The sequence below is a fragment of the Chiloscyllium plagiosum genome, unplaced genomic scaffold, assembly GCF_037043375.1.
Source record: "Chiloscyllium plagiosum isolate Xiang-an unplaced genomic scaffold, Cpla_swu_hap1 HiC_scaffold_31, whole genome shotgun sequence".
Lineage (NCBI taxonomy): Eukaryota > Metazoa > Chordata > Chondrichthyes > Orectolobiformes > Hemiscylliidae > Chiloscyllium > Chiloscyllium plagiosum.
In genome coordinates, this window is record NW_028270169.1 from 47,614,829 (window position 1) to 47,633,150 (window position 18,322).

At 47.6% G+C, this 18,322-nt stretch overlaps 1 protein-coding gene across 10 annotated transcripts in view; it reads left to right on the plus strand.

Annotated features, from left to right (window-relative positions):
- Positions 1 to 18,322, plus strand: part of gtf2ird1 (GTF2I repeat domain containing 1) — a 214,990-nt gene that overhangs the window by 75,350 nt on the left and 121,318 nt on the right. For 9 of the 10 annotated variants that reach the window (XM_087977507.1, XM_087977503.1, XM_087977502.1 and 6 more), the window contains one exon: positions 14,316 to 14,414. The exons of the other annotated variant lie outside the window; for it this stretch is intronic. In XM_087977507.1, coding sequence (XP_087833633.1) covers positions 14,316 to 14,414 — 99 coding nt within the window. The remainder of the gene's footprint in view (positions 1 to 14,315; positions 14,415 to 18,322) is intronic. 10 annotated transcript variants of the gene reach the window in all.

Here is an 18,322-nt window from a genome sequence, read left to right on the forward strand (position 1 = left end):
AGATTTGCTTCAGCTTGAATCTTGGGTGAGGGCTCCTGCTGTATCCCTTGTGTCACTGGCCCAACCTTTGTGGCAAAGCAGTATTTCTTCAGATCACTGTTTCATTCACATCCAGTGTAGCCTACTGTCTGAGAAAAGTCAACTACCAGAGAATATGGTCTCACAAGAGCGTTCACAAGAAAATTGTGAACACCCATCAATAGGAAAGTTCTTACGTTGCAGAAAACAAATATATTTAACTTACTGTAAAGAAAAAATGTAAGTTGTAGCCCTGAGGACAGATAATTGAGAGCCGACAGGAGCAGAAGATATCAAATTGTCACGACAGCAGAAATACCAAACCTACCCTCATGGATCAATGTTGAAAGGATAAATCATCAGTAATTATTATTCAAAATCATGAACAGTTGGTTTAGAAATCTTGTTAGTGGTTTATCTAACTCTTTATGGTTCTTTACGAAAGATATATTGCTGTATAAGTGCTTAACAGAAAACTTTTTTTAAAAACCCTATTATCAATATGTTGCAATGCATCTCCGTTTGAGGTTTATCTGGAACAGTGCAGTGTACAAAGTGTCCTCCACAGTTATTGCATGCAGCAAAGCCAAAAGGTAGGTCCAATGAGAATAGCCTACTGGAATGGTTTATGAATGGCCTCCCCACATCCTGCAGAACAGTCGAGCGGTTAGTAAATGTGCTGTAGTGTGGACTTTTTTAAAAAAAAAACTTTTTAGCTATTGTATGTTATGGGATGGGTGAAGCAATTACTAAGAATTACATTGTTGAGATGTGGTTGAATTTTTTGTGGCTGTGCTTATCATGAATGAGAGGAAATGTCTTTGTTGTAACAAGCCATAATGGTGAGTTGGCATCGATGACTCCCACAACAGTGCCACCAACGAGCGGAGGTCTCAACTGAAAGTGTCACGTCGTGACCTTTTAGAAGTGACGTACTAAAAAGGCATCAGGATGGGTATATGAATAGGAAGGGTTTAGAGGGAGATGGGCTAAGTGTTGGCAAATGGAACTAGATTAATTTAGGATATCTGGTCGGCATGGATGAGTTGGACCGAAGGGTCTGTTTCCGTGCTGTACATTTCAATGACTCTATTTCCAATACCACAAAGCATCATTGAATTGTGACAACAGGAAATGGGCTTGACAAATAGGAAATCTTCAGAATGTGTTGTTATTCTCCTGTGGAGGTGCACACAACGGGTCAAGACAAGAATTGAGTAAAGGAGTGAACTGGACCAGGGCATATAGATTTAATTCCGTTTTCATTTTGAATTTGTACAATTTGTTCTTACTTTAGATTTCAACTTTTTAACTCCTGTGTCAAAGGAAACTCCCTTTGTAATCGTGTCACTTTTTAATTACACCTTCCCTGCAGGGGTACTGTTGTAGTTACGATTATAAAGTGGGGCATAGGAATCTATATAATGGAGGAAACATTGTCAGGAAATCCATATGGATTCAAGATGATTGTGATGGATACATTACACCAACCAAATAAGTCCAGAAGAGTAAAACTGCACACATGAGCAGCATGGAGTCAAAGAGATGTACAGCACAAAAACAGACCCTTCGGTCCAACTCATCCGCGCTGAACAGATACCCTAGTCCCGTTTGCCAGCAATTAGTCCATATCCCTCTAAACCCTTCCAATTCATATACCTGTCCAGGTGCCTTTTAAATGTTGTAATTGTACCAGCCTCCACCACTTCCTCTGGCAGCTAATTCCATACATGCACCACCCACACATTAAAAAGTTACTCCTTAGGTCCCTTTTAAATCTTTCCCCTCTCAAGCAATCTTTTTTTTCTAATCACCAGCTGCATGAATAGTCTGTGTACTGAAAGTACTTCACAAAATGTCATTCATATTTCCTGCTCACATCTTGGTTCAGTTTAACCCAGGATGACTCTGATAGCTGCTGTACATGAAAGGGTTAATACTGAGGCATGCCATTAGCACAGCCCATCTGCATGATGTCATATGGATCGTGGGGAGAACAGCTTAAGATATAAAATGAGTGCGATGTAACATCAAGTCGTGTCAAAGTTTTTCTAACAATGTCTTTCCTGTCAAAACTAACGAGTTGCTGACATGCAATGAACTATTCGTTGTTCAATACAAGAAACTCTTCGAATTAAACAGGAGGTGGCTTCCCTCTACCACACTAAGCAGACAGACCTTGAGACTCACTACACTTGGAGGATTACAGCCACAACCCTTCACTGTGAGCAGCAGCTGAGACAGTGCCATAAGTTGGCATGGCTGTACGACAGGAGGCAAAGTCTCGTGGCTCAGACTTTGTCTGTTTCTCTCATTCTCAGATGAGAGGATCAAATGTCCTATTGGTCTTTAAGCCGCCTACAATGCATTATTAATGCTTGACATTTCCTTTGACTGGGAGTCTCATTTCCTCCTTGAATGAGCCATAGTTGAAAGATGTTCACATCAGAAGGACTCTTCCTGGCTTAACTAGCACATGAAAGCTGGATTGGAATTGAAAAGCGAAGATATTTCCGAGTTGTCAGATATGGTGGAGCTGGGAGGCCAATTTACAGCTGCCTCACCCTGAGCTTTACATTCAAACCGAGCAGAATGTACCCATTTACCTTCCTGTACAAAGTGAATCTATCTTTAACTATACAGAGTTCCATTTGTCTTGGACATAGAAAGGATAGAAAAGGGAGGCAAGAGAGGAGGGACAGTGGCATTTTTGATAAGGGATAGCATTACTGCTGTACTTAGGGAGGATATTCCTGGAAATACATCCAGGGAAGTTATTTGGGTGGAACTGAGAAATAAGAAAGGGATGATCACCTTATTGGGATTGTATTATAGACCCCCCAATAGTCAGAGGGAAATTGAGAAACAAATTTATAAGCCGATTTCAGTTATCTGTAAGAATAATAGGGTGGTTATGGTGGGGGATTTTAACTTTCCAAACATTGACTGGGACTGCCATAGTGTTAAGGGTTCAGATGGAGTGGACTTTGTTAAGTGTGTGCAAGACAATTTTCTGATTCAGTATGTGTATGTACCTACTAGAGAAGGTGCAAAACTTGACCTACTCTTGGGAAATAAGGCAGGGCAGGTGACGGAGGTGTCGGTAGGGGAGCACTTTCGGGCCAGTGACCATAATTCTATTAGTTTTAAAATCGTGATAGAAAAGGATGGATTCGATCTAACAGTTGAAGTTCTAAATTGGAGAAAGGCTAATTTTGATGATATTACGCAAGAACTTTCAAAAGCTGATTGGGGGCAGCTGTTCGCAGGTAAAGGAACGGCTGAAAAAAGAGAAACCTTCAGAAATAAGATAACAAAAATCCAGAGAAAATATATTCCTGTCATGGTGAAAGGGAAGGCTGGTAGGTATAGGGAATGCTGGATGACTAGAGAAATTGAGGGTTTGGTTAAGAAAAAGGAGGAAGCATATGTCAGGTATAGACAGCAGAGATTGAGAGAATCCTTACAAGAGTATAACGGCAGTTAGAGTATACTTAAGAGGGAAATCAGGAGGGCAAAGAGGGGACATGAGATAGCTTTGACAAATAGAGCTAAGGAGAATGCAAAGGGTTTTCACAAATACGTTAAGGACAAAAGGGTAACTTGAGAGAGAATAGGGCCCCTCAACTTTCCAAACTAGGAGAAAGTGAGGACTGCAGATGCTGGAGATTAGAGTCGAGAGTGTGGTGCTGGGAAAGTACAGCAGGTCAGAAAGCATCTGAGGAGCAGGAGAATCAATGTTTTGGGCATAAGCCCTTCATCAGGAATGAGGCTTACAGGTGGGCCTGAGAGATAAATGGGGAGTGGGGTTGGGGGGGAAGGTAGCTGAGAAAGTGATAGGTGGATGAAGGTGAGGGAGAAGGTGATATGTCAGAGCAGGGCAGTGATGGACAGGTCCGGAGGGTGGTGCCGAGTTGGAGGTTTGGGACTGCAATAATGTGGGCGAGGGGGAAATGAGGAAGCTGTTGAAATCTACATTTATCCCATGTGGTTGCAGGGTCCCAAGGCAGAATATGAGGTGTTCTTCCTCCAGGTGTCGGGTGGTAATGGTTTGGCGGTGGAGGAGGCCCAGGACCTGCATGTCCGTGACAGTGTGGGACAGGGAAGGGGAGTTGAAGTGTTCAGCCACTGAGTGGTGGGGTTGATGGGTGCGGGTGTCCCAGAGATATTCTCTGAAACGATCCGCAAGAAGATGTCCTGTCTCTCCAATGTAGAGGAGAACATAACGGGTGCAACGGATGACATTAGTAGAGGTACAGGTAAATTTCTGACGGATGTGGAAGGATCTCTTGGGGCCTTGGACGGGGGTGAGGGGAGTGGCATGGGCACAGGTTTTGCACGTGCTGCGGTGGCAGGGAATGGTGTCAAGAGTTGGGTGTGGTTTTGTGGCGGCGTGGACCTGACGAGGGAGCTGTCAAGGGAATGGTCTCTCTGGAACACTGTTAGGGACAGGGAGGGAAGTATATCTTTGGTGGTGGGGTCCATCTGGAGGTGGCGGAAGTTGCGAAGGATGATGCGGTGTGAGCGGAGGTTGGTGGGGTGGAAGGTGAGGAGTAGGGAAGTACCAGGGAACAGATGTGGCAGAGGCACAGACAAAAGGGGTAGCCATGGGCACCCACATGAGACCCAGCTATGCCTGTCTGTTTTTCGGGTACGTGGAACAGTCCATCTTCAGCAGTTACACAGGCACCACCCCCCACCTGTTCCTCTGCTACAAAGATGACTGTATTGGCGCCACCTTATGCTCCCACGAGGAGGTTGAACAGTTCATCAACTTTACCAACACCTTCCACCCTGACCTCAAATTCACCTGTACAATGTCGGACACCTCCCTCCCCTTCCTGGACCTCTCCATCACTGTCTCTGGCGACTGACTAACGATAGACACCTATTACAAGCCCACCGACTCCCACAGCGACCAAGACGACCCTCCTCCCTCACTACCTCCTGTAAAAACGCTATCCCTTATTTCCAATCCCTCTGCCTCTGCCACATCTGTTCCCAGGATGACCAATTTCACCTTAGAAAATCCCAGATGGCGTCCTTCTTCCAGGATTGTGACTTCCCTTCCCACGTGGTTGACGATGTCCTTCAGTGCATTTCCTCCACTTCATGCCCCACTACCCTTGAATCCCACCCCTCCCAATTCAACAAGGACAGAACCTCCCTGGTCCTCACCTTCCACTCCACCTCTGCATACATTGCATCATCCTCCGCCACTTCCACCACCTTCAAACGGACCCCACCACCAGAGATATATTTCCCTCCCTATCCCTATAAGTGTTCCAGAGAGACCATTCCCTCTGCGACTCCCTCGTCAGGTCCATGCCCCCCCCCCCCCTCACAAGCCCACATCCCAGTCCTGGCACCGCAGCACGTGCAAATCCTGCACCCACGCCGCCACTCCCCTCACCTCTATCCAAGGCCACAAGGGATCCTTTCACATCCATCAGAATGTACCTCTACCAATGTCATCTACTGCATCCGTTGCACCCGGGGTGTGGTCTCCCCTGCATCGGGGAGATAGGACACCTTCTTGCGAATCGTTTCAGCGAACCTCTCTGGGACACCCGCACCTACCAACCCCATCGCCCCGTGGCTGAACACTTCAACTCCCCCTCGCACTCCCTCAGAGACATTCAGGTCCTGGGCCTCCTCCACTGCCAAACCATTACCACGCCTCATATTCCGCTTTGGGACCCTGCAACCACACAGGATAAATGAGGATTTCAACAGCTTCATAATTTCCCCTCCCCCCACATTATCCCAGTCCCAAGCCTCCAACTCGGCACCGCCCTCCGGACCTGTCCATCACTCTCCACTCTGACCAATCACCTTCATCTACCTATAGCTTTCCCAGCTACCTTCCACCCTGCCCCACCCTGCTCCCAGCACCAGCCCACAAGCCTTATTCCTGATGAAGGGCTTATGCCCAAAAAATTGATTTTCCTGCTCTTCAGATGCTGCCTGACTTGCGAACCAGCAACATACTCTCGGCCTCTCAAAGATCAGTAAGGCAGACTATGTGTGGAGCCGCAGGAGATGGGGGAGATACTAAATGAGTATTTTGCATCAGCATTTACTGTGGAGAAGGATATGGAAGATATAGAATGTGGGGAAATAGATGGTGACATCTTGGAAAATGTCCATGTTACAGAGGAGGAGGTGTTGGATGTCTTGAAATGCACAAAAGTGGATAAATCCCCAGGACCTGATCAGGTGTGATCTAGAACTCTGTGGGAAGCAAGGGAAGTGATTTCTGGGCCTCTTGCTGAGATATTTGTATCATCGATAGTCACAGGTGAGGTATAGGAAGACTGGAGGTTGGCTAATGTGGTGCCACTGTTGAAGAAGGGTGGTAAGGACAAGCCAGGGAACTATAGACCAGTGAGCCTGACGTCGGTGATAGGCAAGTTGTTGGACGAAATCGTGAGGGCCAGGATGTACATATATTTGGAAAGGCAAGGATTGATTAAGGATAGTCTACATGGCTTTGTGCGTGGGAAATATTGAGTTTATTGAAGAAGTAACAAAGAGGATTGATGAGGGCAGAGCAGTAGATGTGATCCATATGAACTTCAGTAAGGCATTTGACAAGGTTCCCCATGGGAGACTGGTTAGCAAGGTTAGATCTCATGGATTACAGGGAGAACTAGCCAATTGGATACAGAACTGGCTCAAAGGTAGAAGACAGAGGGTTGTGGTGAAGGGTTGTTTTTCACTGGAGGCCTGTGACCAGTGGAGTGCCACAAGGATCGGTGCTAGGCCCTCTACTTTTTGTCATTTACATAAATGATTTGGATGCGAGTATAAGAGGTACAGTTAATTTGCAGATGACACCAAAATTGGAGGTATAGTGGACAGCGAAGAGAGTTACCTCCGATTACAACAGGATCTTGACCAGATGGGCCAATGGGCTGAGAAGTGGCAGATGTAGTTTAATTCAGATAAATGCGAGGTGCTGCATTTTGGGAAAGCAAATCTTAGCAGGACTTATACACTTAATGCTAAGGTCCTAGGGAGTGTTGCTGAACAAAGTGACCTTGGAGTGCAGGTTCATAGCTCCTTGAAAGTGGAGTCGCAGGTAGATAGGATAGTGAAGGTGGCGTTTGGTATGCTTTCCTTTATTGGTCAGAGTATTGAGTACAGGAGTTGGGAGGTCATATTGTGGCTGTACAGGACATTGGTTAGGCTACTGTTTGAATATTGCGTGCAATTCTAGTCTCCTTCCTATTGGAAGGATGTTGTGAAACTTGAAAGGGTTCAGAAAAGATTTACAAGAATGTTACCAGGGTTGGAGGGTTTGAGCTACATGGGAGAGGCTGAACAGGCTGGGGCTGTTTTCCCTGGAGCGTCAGAGGCTGAGGGGTGACCTTATAGATGTTTACAAAATTATGAGAGGCATGGATAGGGTAAATAGACAAAGCCTTTTCCCTGAGGTTGGGGAGTCCAGAACTAGAGGGCATAGGTTTAGGGTGAGAAGGGAAAGATATAAAAGAGACTTAGGAGGCAACTTTTTCACGCAGAGGGTGGTGCGTGTATGGATTGAGCTGCCAGAGGAAGTGGTGGAGGCTGGTACAATTACAGAATTTAAAAAGCATCTGGATGGGTATGTGAATAGGAAGGATTTAGAGGGATATGGACCAAATGCTGTCAAATGGGACTAGATTTGACGAGGATATGTGGTCGGCATGGACGAGTTGGACCGAAGGGTGTGTTTCCATGCTGTACATCTCCATGACATAATGGTAACATCTATTAATGAGAAAACAGAGAGAGTAAAGACACAAATTGCTGGAAAAGTTCAGCAGGTCTAGCAGCATCTGTGAAGAGAAACTACAGATTTCTCAGTGACCCTTCCTGAGAACTGGCATCCACTCTTCTTTTGGTTTTTAAACAGGGAGAATAAGTTTGTAAATAGCTTATAGAAATCATTACTTTAGGGTGATGCTAAGAACTGCACCAAAGTGAGAGCTGGGTCGCTCCCTTTGGGGGTCAGTGGGCGGAGCTCATTTCCTCTGAGGGAGGGAATGTGGCGGCATGCAGCTGTCCTTCCGACCCTTCGATAAGTCAAACACTTGGCAAGAAATGCAGCTGCTGTCACTGTGGTACTATAACTGTGCACAGAGAGTGATCTCATAATTCATTCCTTCTAGTCTCATAATCATTGTAAAGTTAGTGGATAGATTCTGTCTCCAGGATAGAGATTTCTAATCAGCCTGTTGGTACATAGCTCTGGAGCAGCTGGGTATGGAGCCTGTTCCTTCACTTCCAAACCAGGTCACTGTAAGTGTCCAAGTCTGTTGTCTGGTGCACACTGACCCACCTCAGAACCCTTTCTAATCCCCCAAGGTGATAGAGCTCATTACAAATTAGTTTACAGATCACTAAACCTGAGAATCCCTCTCAATGTTTTCAGTCTGGAATCAGGAGAATGTGAGGTAGGAGTCTGGATTAATGTCTTGATCCTGTTTATGAGACACTCTTGTTTGAGGAGGAGGTTACATTACTACTTACACGATGTGAAAGCAGTCAGTCGGGATGTTCATGGTCAGATATTCAGATGAAGGCAGTTTGTCTCCCCTACACTATCCCTTCCTTATACATCATTTAACCAGACCCACAGACCAAAATTGAAAGCAATTGAGGTCTGTTCATTCACTGTAGTTGTCTTTAGGTGTGGTGATGATCAAGACAGTAAATGGGATTCCTGCCTGGACTACACCTTCTCAATGAATGCCTTCCTCTCCAACCTCTGTCCTCAACAGAACTATTTCCCTGTTTTTTATCCTTTAGGGCTGGATGACATTCCAGGTTAAAGGCATTACACCCAGAAATGTTTCCAAGCTATACCACCTTGACTTGGTCATTGTGATAGATGTCATTTTTTAAGGTCTATGCATATTGCAGTTTGAGCTCCTACTAACACATGCTTAATATAGATTATAGTACAGTTCACATGCATACTGAGGCTCGCATAGCTTATTGTGTGGTTTGTGCAACTTGCAGTGCGGTTTGCAAAGAAAACTCATGTGCTGTAACAAAGATCAAGTCGACAGACTGGAGCAAAGCTGATTGTGAGGGACTGAGAGTAGAACTCGGTGGAAATAAAAGTGCAGCAAAATTGGTGACCAGCAATGGGAAATCTTTTTTTTTTAGCAAAGTTAAACAGTGTAGGAGAAAATATATCCCACTTTAAGAAGAGAAAAAGACTCAATTCTAGCTGGGCCCCTTGGCATAAAAATAAACAAAAGGGAGGAATGAAGGCTTCAGAAGGAGGTAAACATAAAGTACATAGAGCGCGAAGGAAAGCAGGCTAAGAGATTGGGAGAATTTTTTAAAAATTCTGATGATAAAGAGGAATGTCAAAAGTAAGTCGTCAAAGAACAAACCAAAATAGCAATTTTTTATTGATATAAAATATTTGACTATGATGGAAATAGACCCACTAAAGTCAGGATAATACCACAGATAATGATATTGAGATGACATAAATAGCAAATAATTCATTTAAACAGGGAGGCAGAACAAGTTGATATAGAGTCATTGAGATGTACAGCATGGAAACAGACCCTTCGGTCCAACCCATCCATGCTGGCCAGATATCCCAACCCAATCTAGTCCCACCTGCCAGCACCCGGCCCATTACCCTCCAAACCCTTCCCATTCATATACCCATCCAAATGCCTCTTAAATGTTGCAATTGTACCAGCCTCCACCACTTCCTGAGTATATTTAAGATTTAACAACAATAAGGGTTATATTGATTTAATTGACACACTTGAAGATAAAACCCTGGTCTGGATGCAATACATTCACATTTTGAAAGAATGTATGGATCAGGTAGCAAAGACATTAATCCATGTATTAACTGTTTATTCAGAAAAGGTATAGAACATTACAGCGCAGTACAGGCCCTTCAGCCCTCGATGTTGCGCCGACCCGTCATAACAATCTGAAGCTCATCTAACCTACACTATTCCATGTACGTCCATATGCTTGTCCATAGACCCAGAGAACTGGTGGTTAGCTTATATTTAGCAAAGGGGCCAGAAAACGATCAGGAAATTACGGACTAGTCAGCTTACTGTCAGTGGGAGGAAAATAGTGCAATCGCAGGAGCATATGGAAAAACACACAAATGAAAAATATAACAGTGAAACTCTGCATGAATGTCAAAAAGGAAAGTTTTGTTTTGACCAAATTTACTGAAATTTTATTTTTGGAGGCAATGGCAAAGCAGTGAATGTAATTTTTCTGGGTTTGCAAGTGGCCTTCAGTAAGGAGCTGGGGATTGCCTGAATGAATAAGGTCAGAGATTCTGGAGTCAGGGAGTAGGATTCGCGAGCTGACTTTAAGACAAAAGCAAAGGGTGGGAATAAAGGCTTTTTATTGACAGTGATAGAGGGTAGGATTACTGCTGTTTTCAATTGACAGTAATAGTTTGGACTTTGGAATCAAAAACACAAGTTCTAAATTAGTAGATGACATTAAATTGGGAGTGCTAGCCAATTCAGTGGATGACTGCAACAATTTAGCATAACATGATGAAATTGTAGAATGAGTAAATAATTAGCAGATGAAGTTCAACATTGTTAAATGTCAGTCGGCACATTTAAATGAAATGAAGCCACTTAAGACTTGGAAAGTGCAAGTCTCGAAGGGTGAGAGGAACAAAGGGATCTTCAAATACAAATAAACCAGTCTCTAAAATTGCTCCACAAATTGGCAAGGCCAAAAAGCTACAAACTAAGCAGTGGGTTTTCTCGAAAGGGAGAGAGTTGATAAGGAAGTTGCACTACACCTGTATTAAACACTGGTCTGACCATACTGGGAGTATTGTTTGCAGGTGTAGTTATCTGCATTTGTGAAAAGGATCTAAAGGAATTGGAGAGGATGCAGGTTGATCCCAGAAATGCTTGGACACACCCCACGGGAAAGAAATGACAGCTGAGTCTGTTCTTTCAAAAGAAAAAGTAAGGTATCCTAATGAAGGCGTTCAAAATTATGAAAGATTTTGATACAGTGGATATAGAGAATACTTATCCACGTAGGACAGAGAGAACATCTAGAATAACCATCAATGTCAGAGAGTCACCAAGAGTTCCAAAAGGGGAATCAGGGGAAAGTTTCTTACCCAGAGCAGTTAAAGTTGGGAGTTTGCTGCCGCAGGGAGTATTAGTTTCAGAGGGAGTTAGTGGAGTCTATGAAGGAAAAGGGAATAGAGGATTATGATGGCAGATTTAGATGACAGATGGGACAATACTCAAGTGGAGTTTGAGCACTCACATGGTCTGGTTGTGTCAAATGGCCTGTTTCTGTATATCCTACAAAATGAATATAACATATTCTCCCTTACTGTTACACTGCTCCATTCTCCAGCAATGTATCTATCCTGCCAGTGCTGGATCCCCATGTCCCTTGTCAGTGTCGCTATCTATTGTACCAGTGTCTATGACTCCCACCTCTGTCTCTCCTCCCCCTCGCACCCCCCCCTCTCTCTCGCCCCCCTCTCTCTCGCCCCCCTCTCTCTCGCCCCCCCTCTCTCTCGCCCCCCCTCTCTCTCGCCCCCCCTCTCTCTCGCCCCCCCTCTCTCTCGCCCCCCCTCTCTCTCGCCCCCCCTCTCTCTCGCCCCCCCTCTCTCTCACCCCCCCTCTCTCTCGCCCCCCCTCTCTCTCGCCCCCCCACTCTCTCGCCCCCCCTCTCTCTCGCCCCCCCTCTCTCTCGCCCCCCCCTCTCTCGCCCCCCCCTCTCTCGCCCCCCCTCTCTCTCGCCCCCCCTCTCTCTCGCCCCCCTCTCTCTCGCCCCCCTCTCTCTCGCCCCCCTCTCTCTCGCCCCCCTCTCTCTCGCCCCCCCCTCTCTCGCCCCCCCCTCTCTCGCCCCCCTCTCTCTCGCCCCCCTCTCTCTCGCCCCCCTCTCTCTCGCCCCCCTCTCTCTCGCCCCCCTCTCTCTCGCCCCCCTCTCTCTCGCCCCCCTCTCTCTCGCCCCCCTCTCTCTCGCCCCCCTCTCTCTCGCCCCCCTCTCTCTCGCCCCCCTCTCTCTCGCCCCCCTCTCTCTCGCCCCCCTCTCTCTCGCCCCCCTCTCTCTCGCCCCCCTCTCTCTCGCCCCCCTCTCTCTCGCCCCCCTCTCTCTCGCCCCCCTCGTCTCTCTCGCCCCCCTCGTCTCTCTCGCCCCCCTCGTCTCTCTCGCCCCCCTCGTCTCTCTCGCCCCCTCGTCTCTCTCGCCCCCCCGTCTCTCTCGCCCCCCCGTCTCTCTCGCCCCCCCCTGTCTCTCTCGCCCCCCCCCGTCTCTCTCGCCCCCCCCCCGTCTCTCTCGCCCCCCCCCCGTCTCTCTCGCCCCCCCCTGTCTCTCTCGCCCCCCCCCTGTCTCTCTCGCCCCCCCCCCTGTCTCTCTCGCCCCCCCCCTGTCTCTCTCGCCCCCCCCCCTGTCTCTCTCGCCCCCCCCCCTGTCTCTCTCGCCCCCCCCCCTGTCTCTCTCGCCCCCCCCCCTGTCTCTCTCGCCCCCCCCCTGTCTCTCTCGCCCCCCCCCTGTCTCTCTCGCCCCCCCCCCTGTCTCTCTCGCCCCCCCTGTCTCTCTCGCCCCCCCTCTCTCTCTCGCCCCCCCTCTCTCTCTCGCCCCCCCTCTCTCTCTCGCCCCCCCTCTCTCTCTCGCCCCCCCTCTCTCTCTCGCCCCCCCTCTCTCTCTCGCCCCCCCTCTCTCTCTCGCCCCCCCTCTCTCTCTCGCCCCCCCTCTCTCTCTCGCCCCCCCTCTCTCTCTCGCCCCCCCTCTCTCTCTCGCCCCCCCTCTCTCTCTCGCCCCCCCTCTCTCTCTCGCCCCCCCTCTCTCTCTCGCCCCCCCCTCTCTCTCTCGCACCCCCCTCTCTCTCTCGCACCCCATCTCTCTCTCGCACCCCATCTCTCTCTCTCGCCCCCCCCTCTCTCTCTCGCCCCCCCCTCTCTCTCTCGCCCCCCCTCTCTCTCTCGCCCCCCCCTCTCTCTCTCGCCCCCCCTCTCTCTCTCGCCCCCCCCTCTCTCTCTCGCCCCCCCCTCTCTCTCTCGCCCCCCCCTCTCTCTCTCGCCCCCCCTCTCTCTCTCGCCCCCCCTCTCTCTCTCGCCCCCCCTCTCTCTCTCGCCCCCCCCTCTCTCTCTCGCCCCCCCTCTCTCTCTCGCCCCCCCCCTCTCTCTCGCCCCCCCTCTCTCTCTCGCCCCCCCTCTCTCTCTCTCTCGCCCCCCCTCTCTCTCTCGCCCCCCCTCTCTCTCTCGCCCCCCCTCTCTCTCTCGCCCCCCCTCTCTCTCTCGCCCCCCCCTCTCTCTCTCGCCCCCCCTCTCTCTCTCGCCCCCCCTCTCTCTCTCGCCCCCCCTCTCTCTCTCGCCCCCCCTCTCTCTCTCGCCCCCCCTCTCTCTCTCGCCCCCCCTCTCTCTCTCGCCCCCCCTCTCTCTCTCGCCCCCCCTCTCTCTCTCGCCCCCCCTCTCTCTCTCGCCCCCCCTCTCTCTCTCGCCCCCCCTCTCTCTCTCGCCCCCCCTCTCTCTCTCGCCCCCCCTCTCTCTCTCGCCCCCCCTCTCTCTCTCGCCCCCCCTCTCTCTCTCGCCCCCCCCTCTCTCTCTCGCCCCCCCTCTCTCTCTCGCCCCCCCTCTCTCTCTCGCCCCCCCTCTCTCTCTCGCCCCCCCCCTCTCTCTCGCCCCCCCTCTCTCTCTCGCCCCCCCTCTCTCTCTCGCCCCCCCCTCTCTCTCTCGCCCCCCCTCTCTCTCTCGCCCCCCCCTCTCTCTCTCGCCCCCCCCTCTCTCTCTCGCCCCCCCCTCTCTCTCTCGCCCCCCCTCTCTCTCTCGCCCCCCCCCCTCTCTCTCTCGCCCCCCCCTCTCTCTCTCGCCCCCCCCTCTCTCTCTCGCCCCCCCCTCTCTCTCTCGCCCCCCCTCTCTCTCTCGCCCCCCCTCTCTCTCTCGCCCCCCCTGTCTCTGCTGCACTCTTCCCGTCCCACCCCCTCTCCCCATCTGCTCTCCATCCCCACTTTCCCAGCCTCCCCCCATTCTCCCAGCCTTCCCCCCCCCCCCAGCTCTCCCAGCCCTCCTGCTCTCCCAACCCCCTCTGCATCTCCTTTCATGAAGAAATGACCATGAATACTGGGCAAAAAAACAGGATGGAGCTTGGCGAAGGGGAGTTGCAGGAAGTAGTTGTAATTTAATCTTTTGGGAAATCTAGATACTCTGTCACATCCTGCAAAGTGGAGACAGGGATATCGATGCACTGGCTTCCTCCCTAGTTTCAGGACATATTTCCAGTATACTCCATCTCTGTGCTAACTGTGTTCTCCTCATTTCTAGGTAAAAATACAACAGGGTTTATTGGTGAACTCAGCAACATCTCTCAACATTCACACGTTTCAAAGCGGCTCCTTTTTTCTATAGTACACGATAAAGCAGGTAACACATTTTACATGTTCTCTCGGGAGCATAGACGGGAGGGGGTCATAACACACTGGTCAGTGGAGCAATGGGACCTTCATTAAGGGGAGCAGCACAGGATAATACTCACCAGACTCTCTGCTGTGGCTTGTTAGGGGATGGGAGACATTAATGCACTGGGATAGCAAGATCCTAATGTGAGGCTAGCAGATGTGGTATTGTGTGGTTGTGCCACACAGACTGGCAGGTCCTGGGTTATCTCCAAGTGTAGCTGCCCTTCAGTACTATACATCTATTTGTGTTCTACATCAAACAGCACCTTTCCCTCAAAGTGGAACACCTCTACCAGCTTATCTGATCTGGAGGCTTCACGCAGAAACCAAGTGTCCAGCTGTATCAGTAGATTCCTGAACAGTAGCAGTGACACCAAACTCAGCAATACTCTCTGTATTTAACCTCCGAGATTAATTAACGTTTCTGAGATTCCTTCTGACACCCACATGGTTACGTTTTTGTATCTCGTGCTCTTTGTATCTCTGAGCCGTTCCATCCCACTGTTGCAGTAAGGTCCTGCAATGCTCGCGAATATTTCCTTCGCGGGTTTGGTATCAGGTTGTCGAGGAGAAAGTGAGGTCTGCAGATGCTGGAGATCAAAGTTGAAACTTTATTGCTGGAACAGCACAGCAGGTCAGGCAGCATCCAGGGAACAGGAGATTCGACGTTTCGGGCACAGGCCCTTCTTCAGGATTCCTGAAGAAGGGCCTGTGCCCGAAACGTCGAATCTCCTGTTCCCTGGATGCTGCCTGACCTGCTGTGCTGTTCCAGCAATAAAGTTTCAAATCAGGTTGTCGAGCTGACTTCTATAACTGTACATCTTAAAGAGATCAGCCGCATAACTAATGATTGCCTATTAAGTTTGGTCGCTTAATAAGATTGTTTAGTGACAGTTATGTAACAGTATATTGTCCATTTAAACTCTTAGCACAACAGCAAGTTACAAATGGAACTGGTGAACTGATAAAGCTTTATATCTCCCATCAATAACTGATGTGTGATCTATAACGATTGTATTTACAGTGTTGCAACGTGAGTCATACAGTTTTAAAGCATAGTGAAATGTCCTTTGGCCCATTGTATCTGGGCCTGTCATCAATCAACTATCTGCACTAATCCCATTTTCTCGCAATTGGCCCAGAGCCTTGCATGCTATGCCATTTGAAGTACTCATCTAAATACTTTTATATGTCTTGCGGGTGAAACAAAATGTGCGTCATTATCCCCAGCAAAGTATCGTGCTAATGTGTAACTCACTGACAAGGACCAGCAGCCAGGTCCGTACTCTAAAGCTGAGTGTATCAGCTGTGACAACTTGGCTTTTTGCTAACAAGTACACAGATATACAGTGGTATGTTACTCACTTTGTAACCATTTTGAGCCACTCGATGAAATATGTTTGTTTTCTCCCATATACCAGAGACCCTGGAAGTAGTTTCACACTTTCACTAGCTCAGCTAACAGCACGTCCTGGAGTTGAAATCCTGACCCGAGTATTTCACTACCATAAAGAGGCAGAGCCTATACACAGCAGGAGAACATTGCTAACATAAATCACAGGTGATAATATAAAACAGTCACTACAGCTTTTTGAATTCCACGGTCTGGTTTTAACTTTGGGAAATTTTATAGATTGAAACAGTTTATAAAAAAGGACAAATCACTGGCTTTAAATGGCTGCAGTAATCACCTGACCACACATTAGACCCAGCTTTATATAGAAGAAACAAAATTGTCTGAATTAAAGCTAATATTTTTATGGGGGTGGGCTAAAACTGAACCCTGAAACTAGCCCACCTAGTCGGGCACAAAGAGATTTCCATCTCCTATTTCGATTTTGTTTTCACCTGTTTTAGCAGTTTCACTTTAATGAAGATGCAAGGAATCCTTTGCAATTGTCAAGCTTTGAAACAATGACTTTAAGCAGAGAAATACACAAACCCCCAACTTGTATTTCAAGAAGATGCTTTTTACAGATAGGGGAGCTGGACTTTTGACACAGAATTGGGACCAGAGAATTGGAAAAAATGCTTTCTCAGTTTCTCCAGAAGGAGAATGCGCAGTAACACAACAAATTAAAAAGTAACATCAGACCTCAAAGGTCAACAGAATTCTTCACTAAGGCTAATGACCCCAGACACCAATTAAACAACTGTGGTTTCAGGTTAAAACCTTATCCTATAATGACACCCTAAGCTGTATATTTCTTTCATCTTTCTTCAGTGTCCTACTGGGCACTCTCCTATTTACGTTTTGTGCTTGTGTGCGTCCATGCCAATTGTTACAAACTTATTACATTGTCTTGTAATTAATAGATAAGAAAATTCCACTTTCTTTCTACTCAAGAAAACCTTAAGAATCGAGTCCTTGCTGCCACAGTAGATATTGGATGACTATGTTTCTATCAGAGAGAGAAGTACCCCTCCTCACCTTGTTGCAACAATGTCAAAATGGTACAGTACGGTGGGACACTCCTGTGATTCACAAGAAGGAATTGCTATTGTTTCATAAAGTTTGTGCACATTTAAAAATTACGTCTGCAGCTGAGAAAACCCAAGAGATGGTACTCAATGTGATCTGTGCAGTGCAAAATGGGACTGGTTTCACTGGATGTAGGGCAAGTGTCAGATGAATACATATATACATTTGTAATGGTAATGTTCAAGAGACCACCAGGTTAGCGGATATTATAACAGAACTTTTACTGTATTATCATATTATTTTAAATTAACTGACAAGGAAGTTGCTTAGGAATTTAAGCACCATTTCTTGCTACAATTTTTAGAACCATTGAAACCATTGTCAAGGATAAAAAGAATGTTGAGATGGCCTGTGGGAGAGGGTGCCGATACAGAGCAGGTTGGTTGGCGGATATAGACAGTGCTGAAAAAGTGACAGGACATTTAGATGTGTTTTTAGTGGAGTGATAGTTCAGCGTTTGGAATTTGCTGGCTGCAGTATAGACTTGGCTGACCATATATGTATGTTTTAACATTCTAGTATCTGTAGCTTGCTGTTTTATTTTATTGTATGAGACAGGGTGGCGAGATGAATGTTTGGACTACATTTTAAATCAGATCCTGTGGGTCTTGGTTTTCCGATGTCAGATAGCAGTGGCAGTAAGTTGGAGTTAGTCAGGGTGAGCAGTGTTACACAAATGGTCACTCCTTTTATCTCCCAGAACACCTGGTGAGTGATATGAGTGGATCACAGTTGAGGATCTATTTCTGGATAATCTGTTCCTTGAGGTGATATAATACTCCAGGGTTAACACAGTGGGCAGGACAGTTCATGTTAGCCTGTTGAATAAAATCTGTGCAGTAACTCCTTTGAAGTCAAGTGCCAAATTGTCAACTGCACTCCACAGTGGGACATGGCTGACTGTACTGCTTGTAGTTTTGAATGAATTCCTGTAAATATGGGCTGACTTGAGGGAAAACTAACTGCAAGTAGGAAGAATGTATCTTTCTATTTTATTGTGTTTTTTAAAGACCAAGGAATTGCGACACTTTTTAAAAGCAACTTGCCTGATACCCATTGTTAGTGTTATGCATACTGCTGCTTGTTGAGCAGTAGGAGAATAACTGCATGTTGACAGGAGCTGTGTACAAAGTGAGTTTTGGCCAGCGACATGTAGCTGATTGGTCTGTGGAGCTGTGACCAGCTGCCGATGACAAAGGCCTTCTGCCTACCAACAACCATGTGATTGGCTCCCAGATAGCTGAATAGCTTGATCATGTGACTGTTTGGTTAGAAGCTATCAGCCCTCCAAGAAGAATGGAACTGCCTTTTTTGTTATGCATTTAAAAAAAACCCTGAAAAAAGCCAGTTTATTTCCTCTGTCAAATTCTGCAAATTGTGGGGTTTTTTTA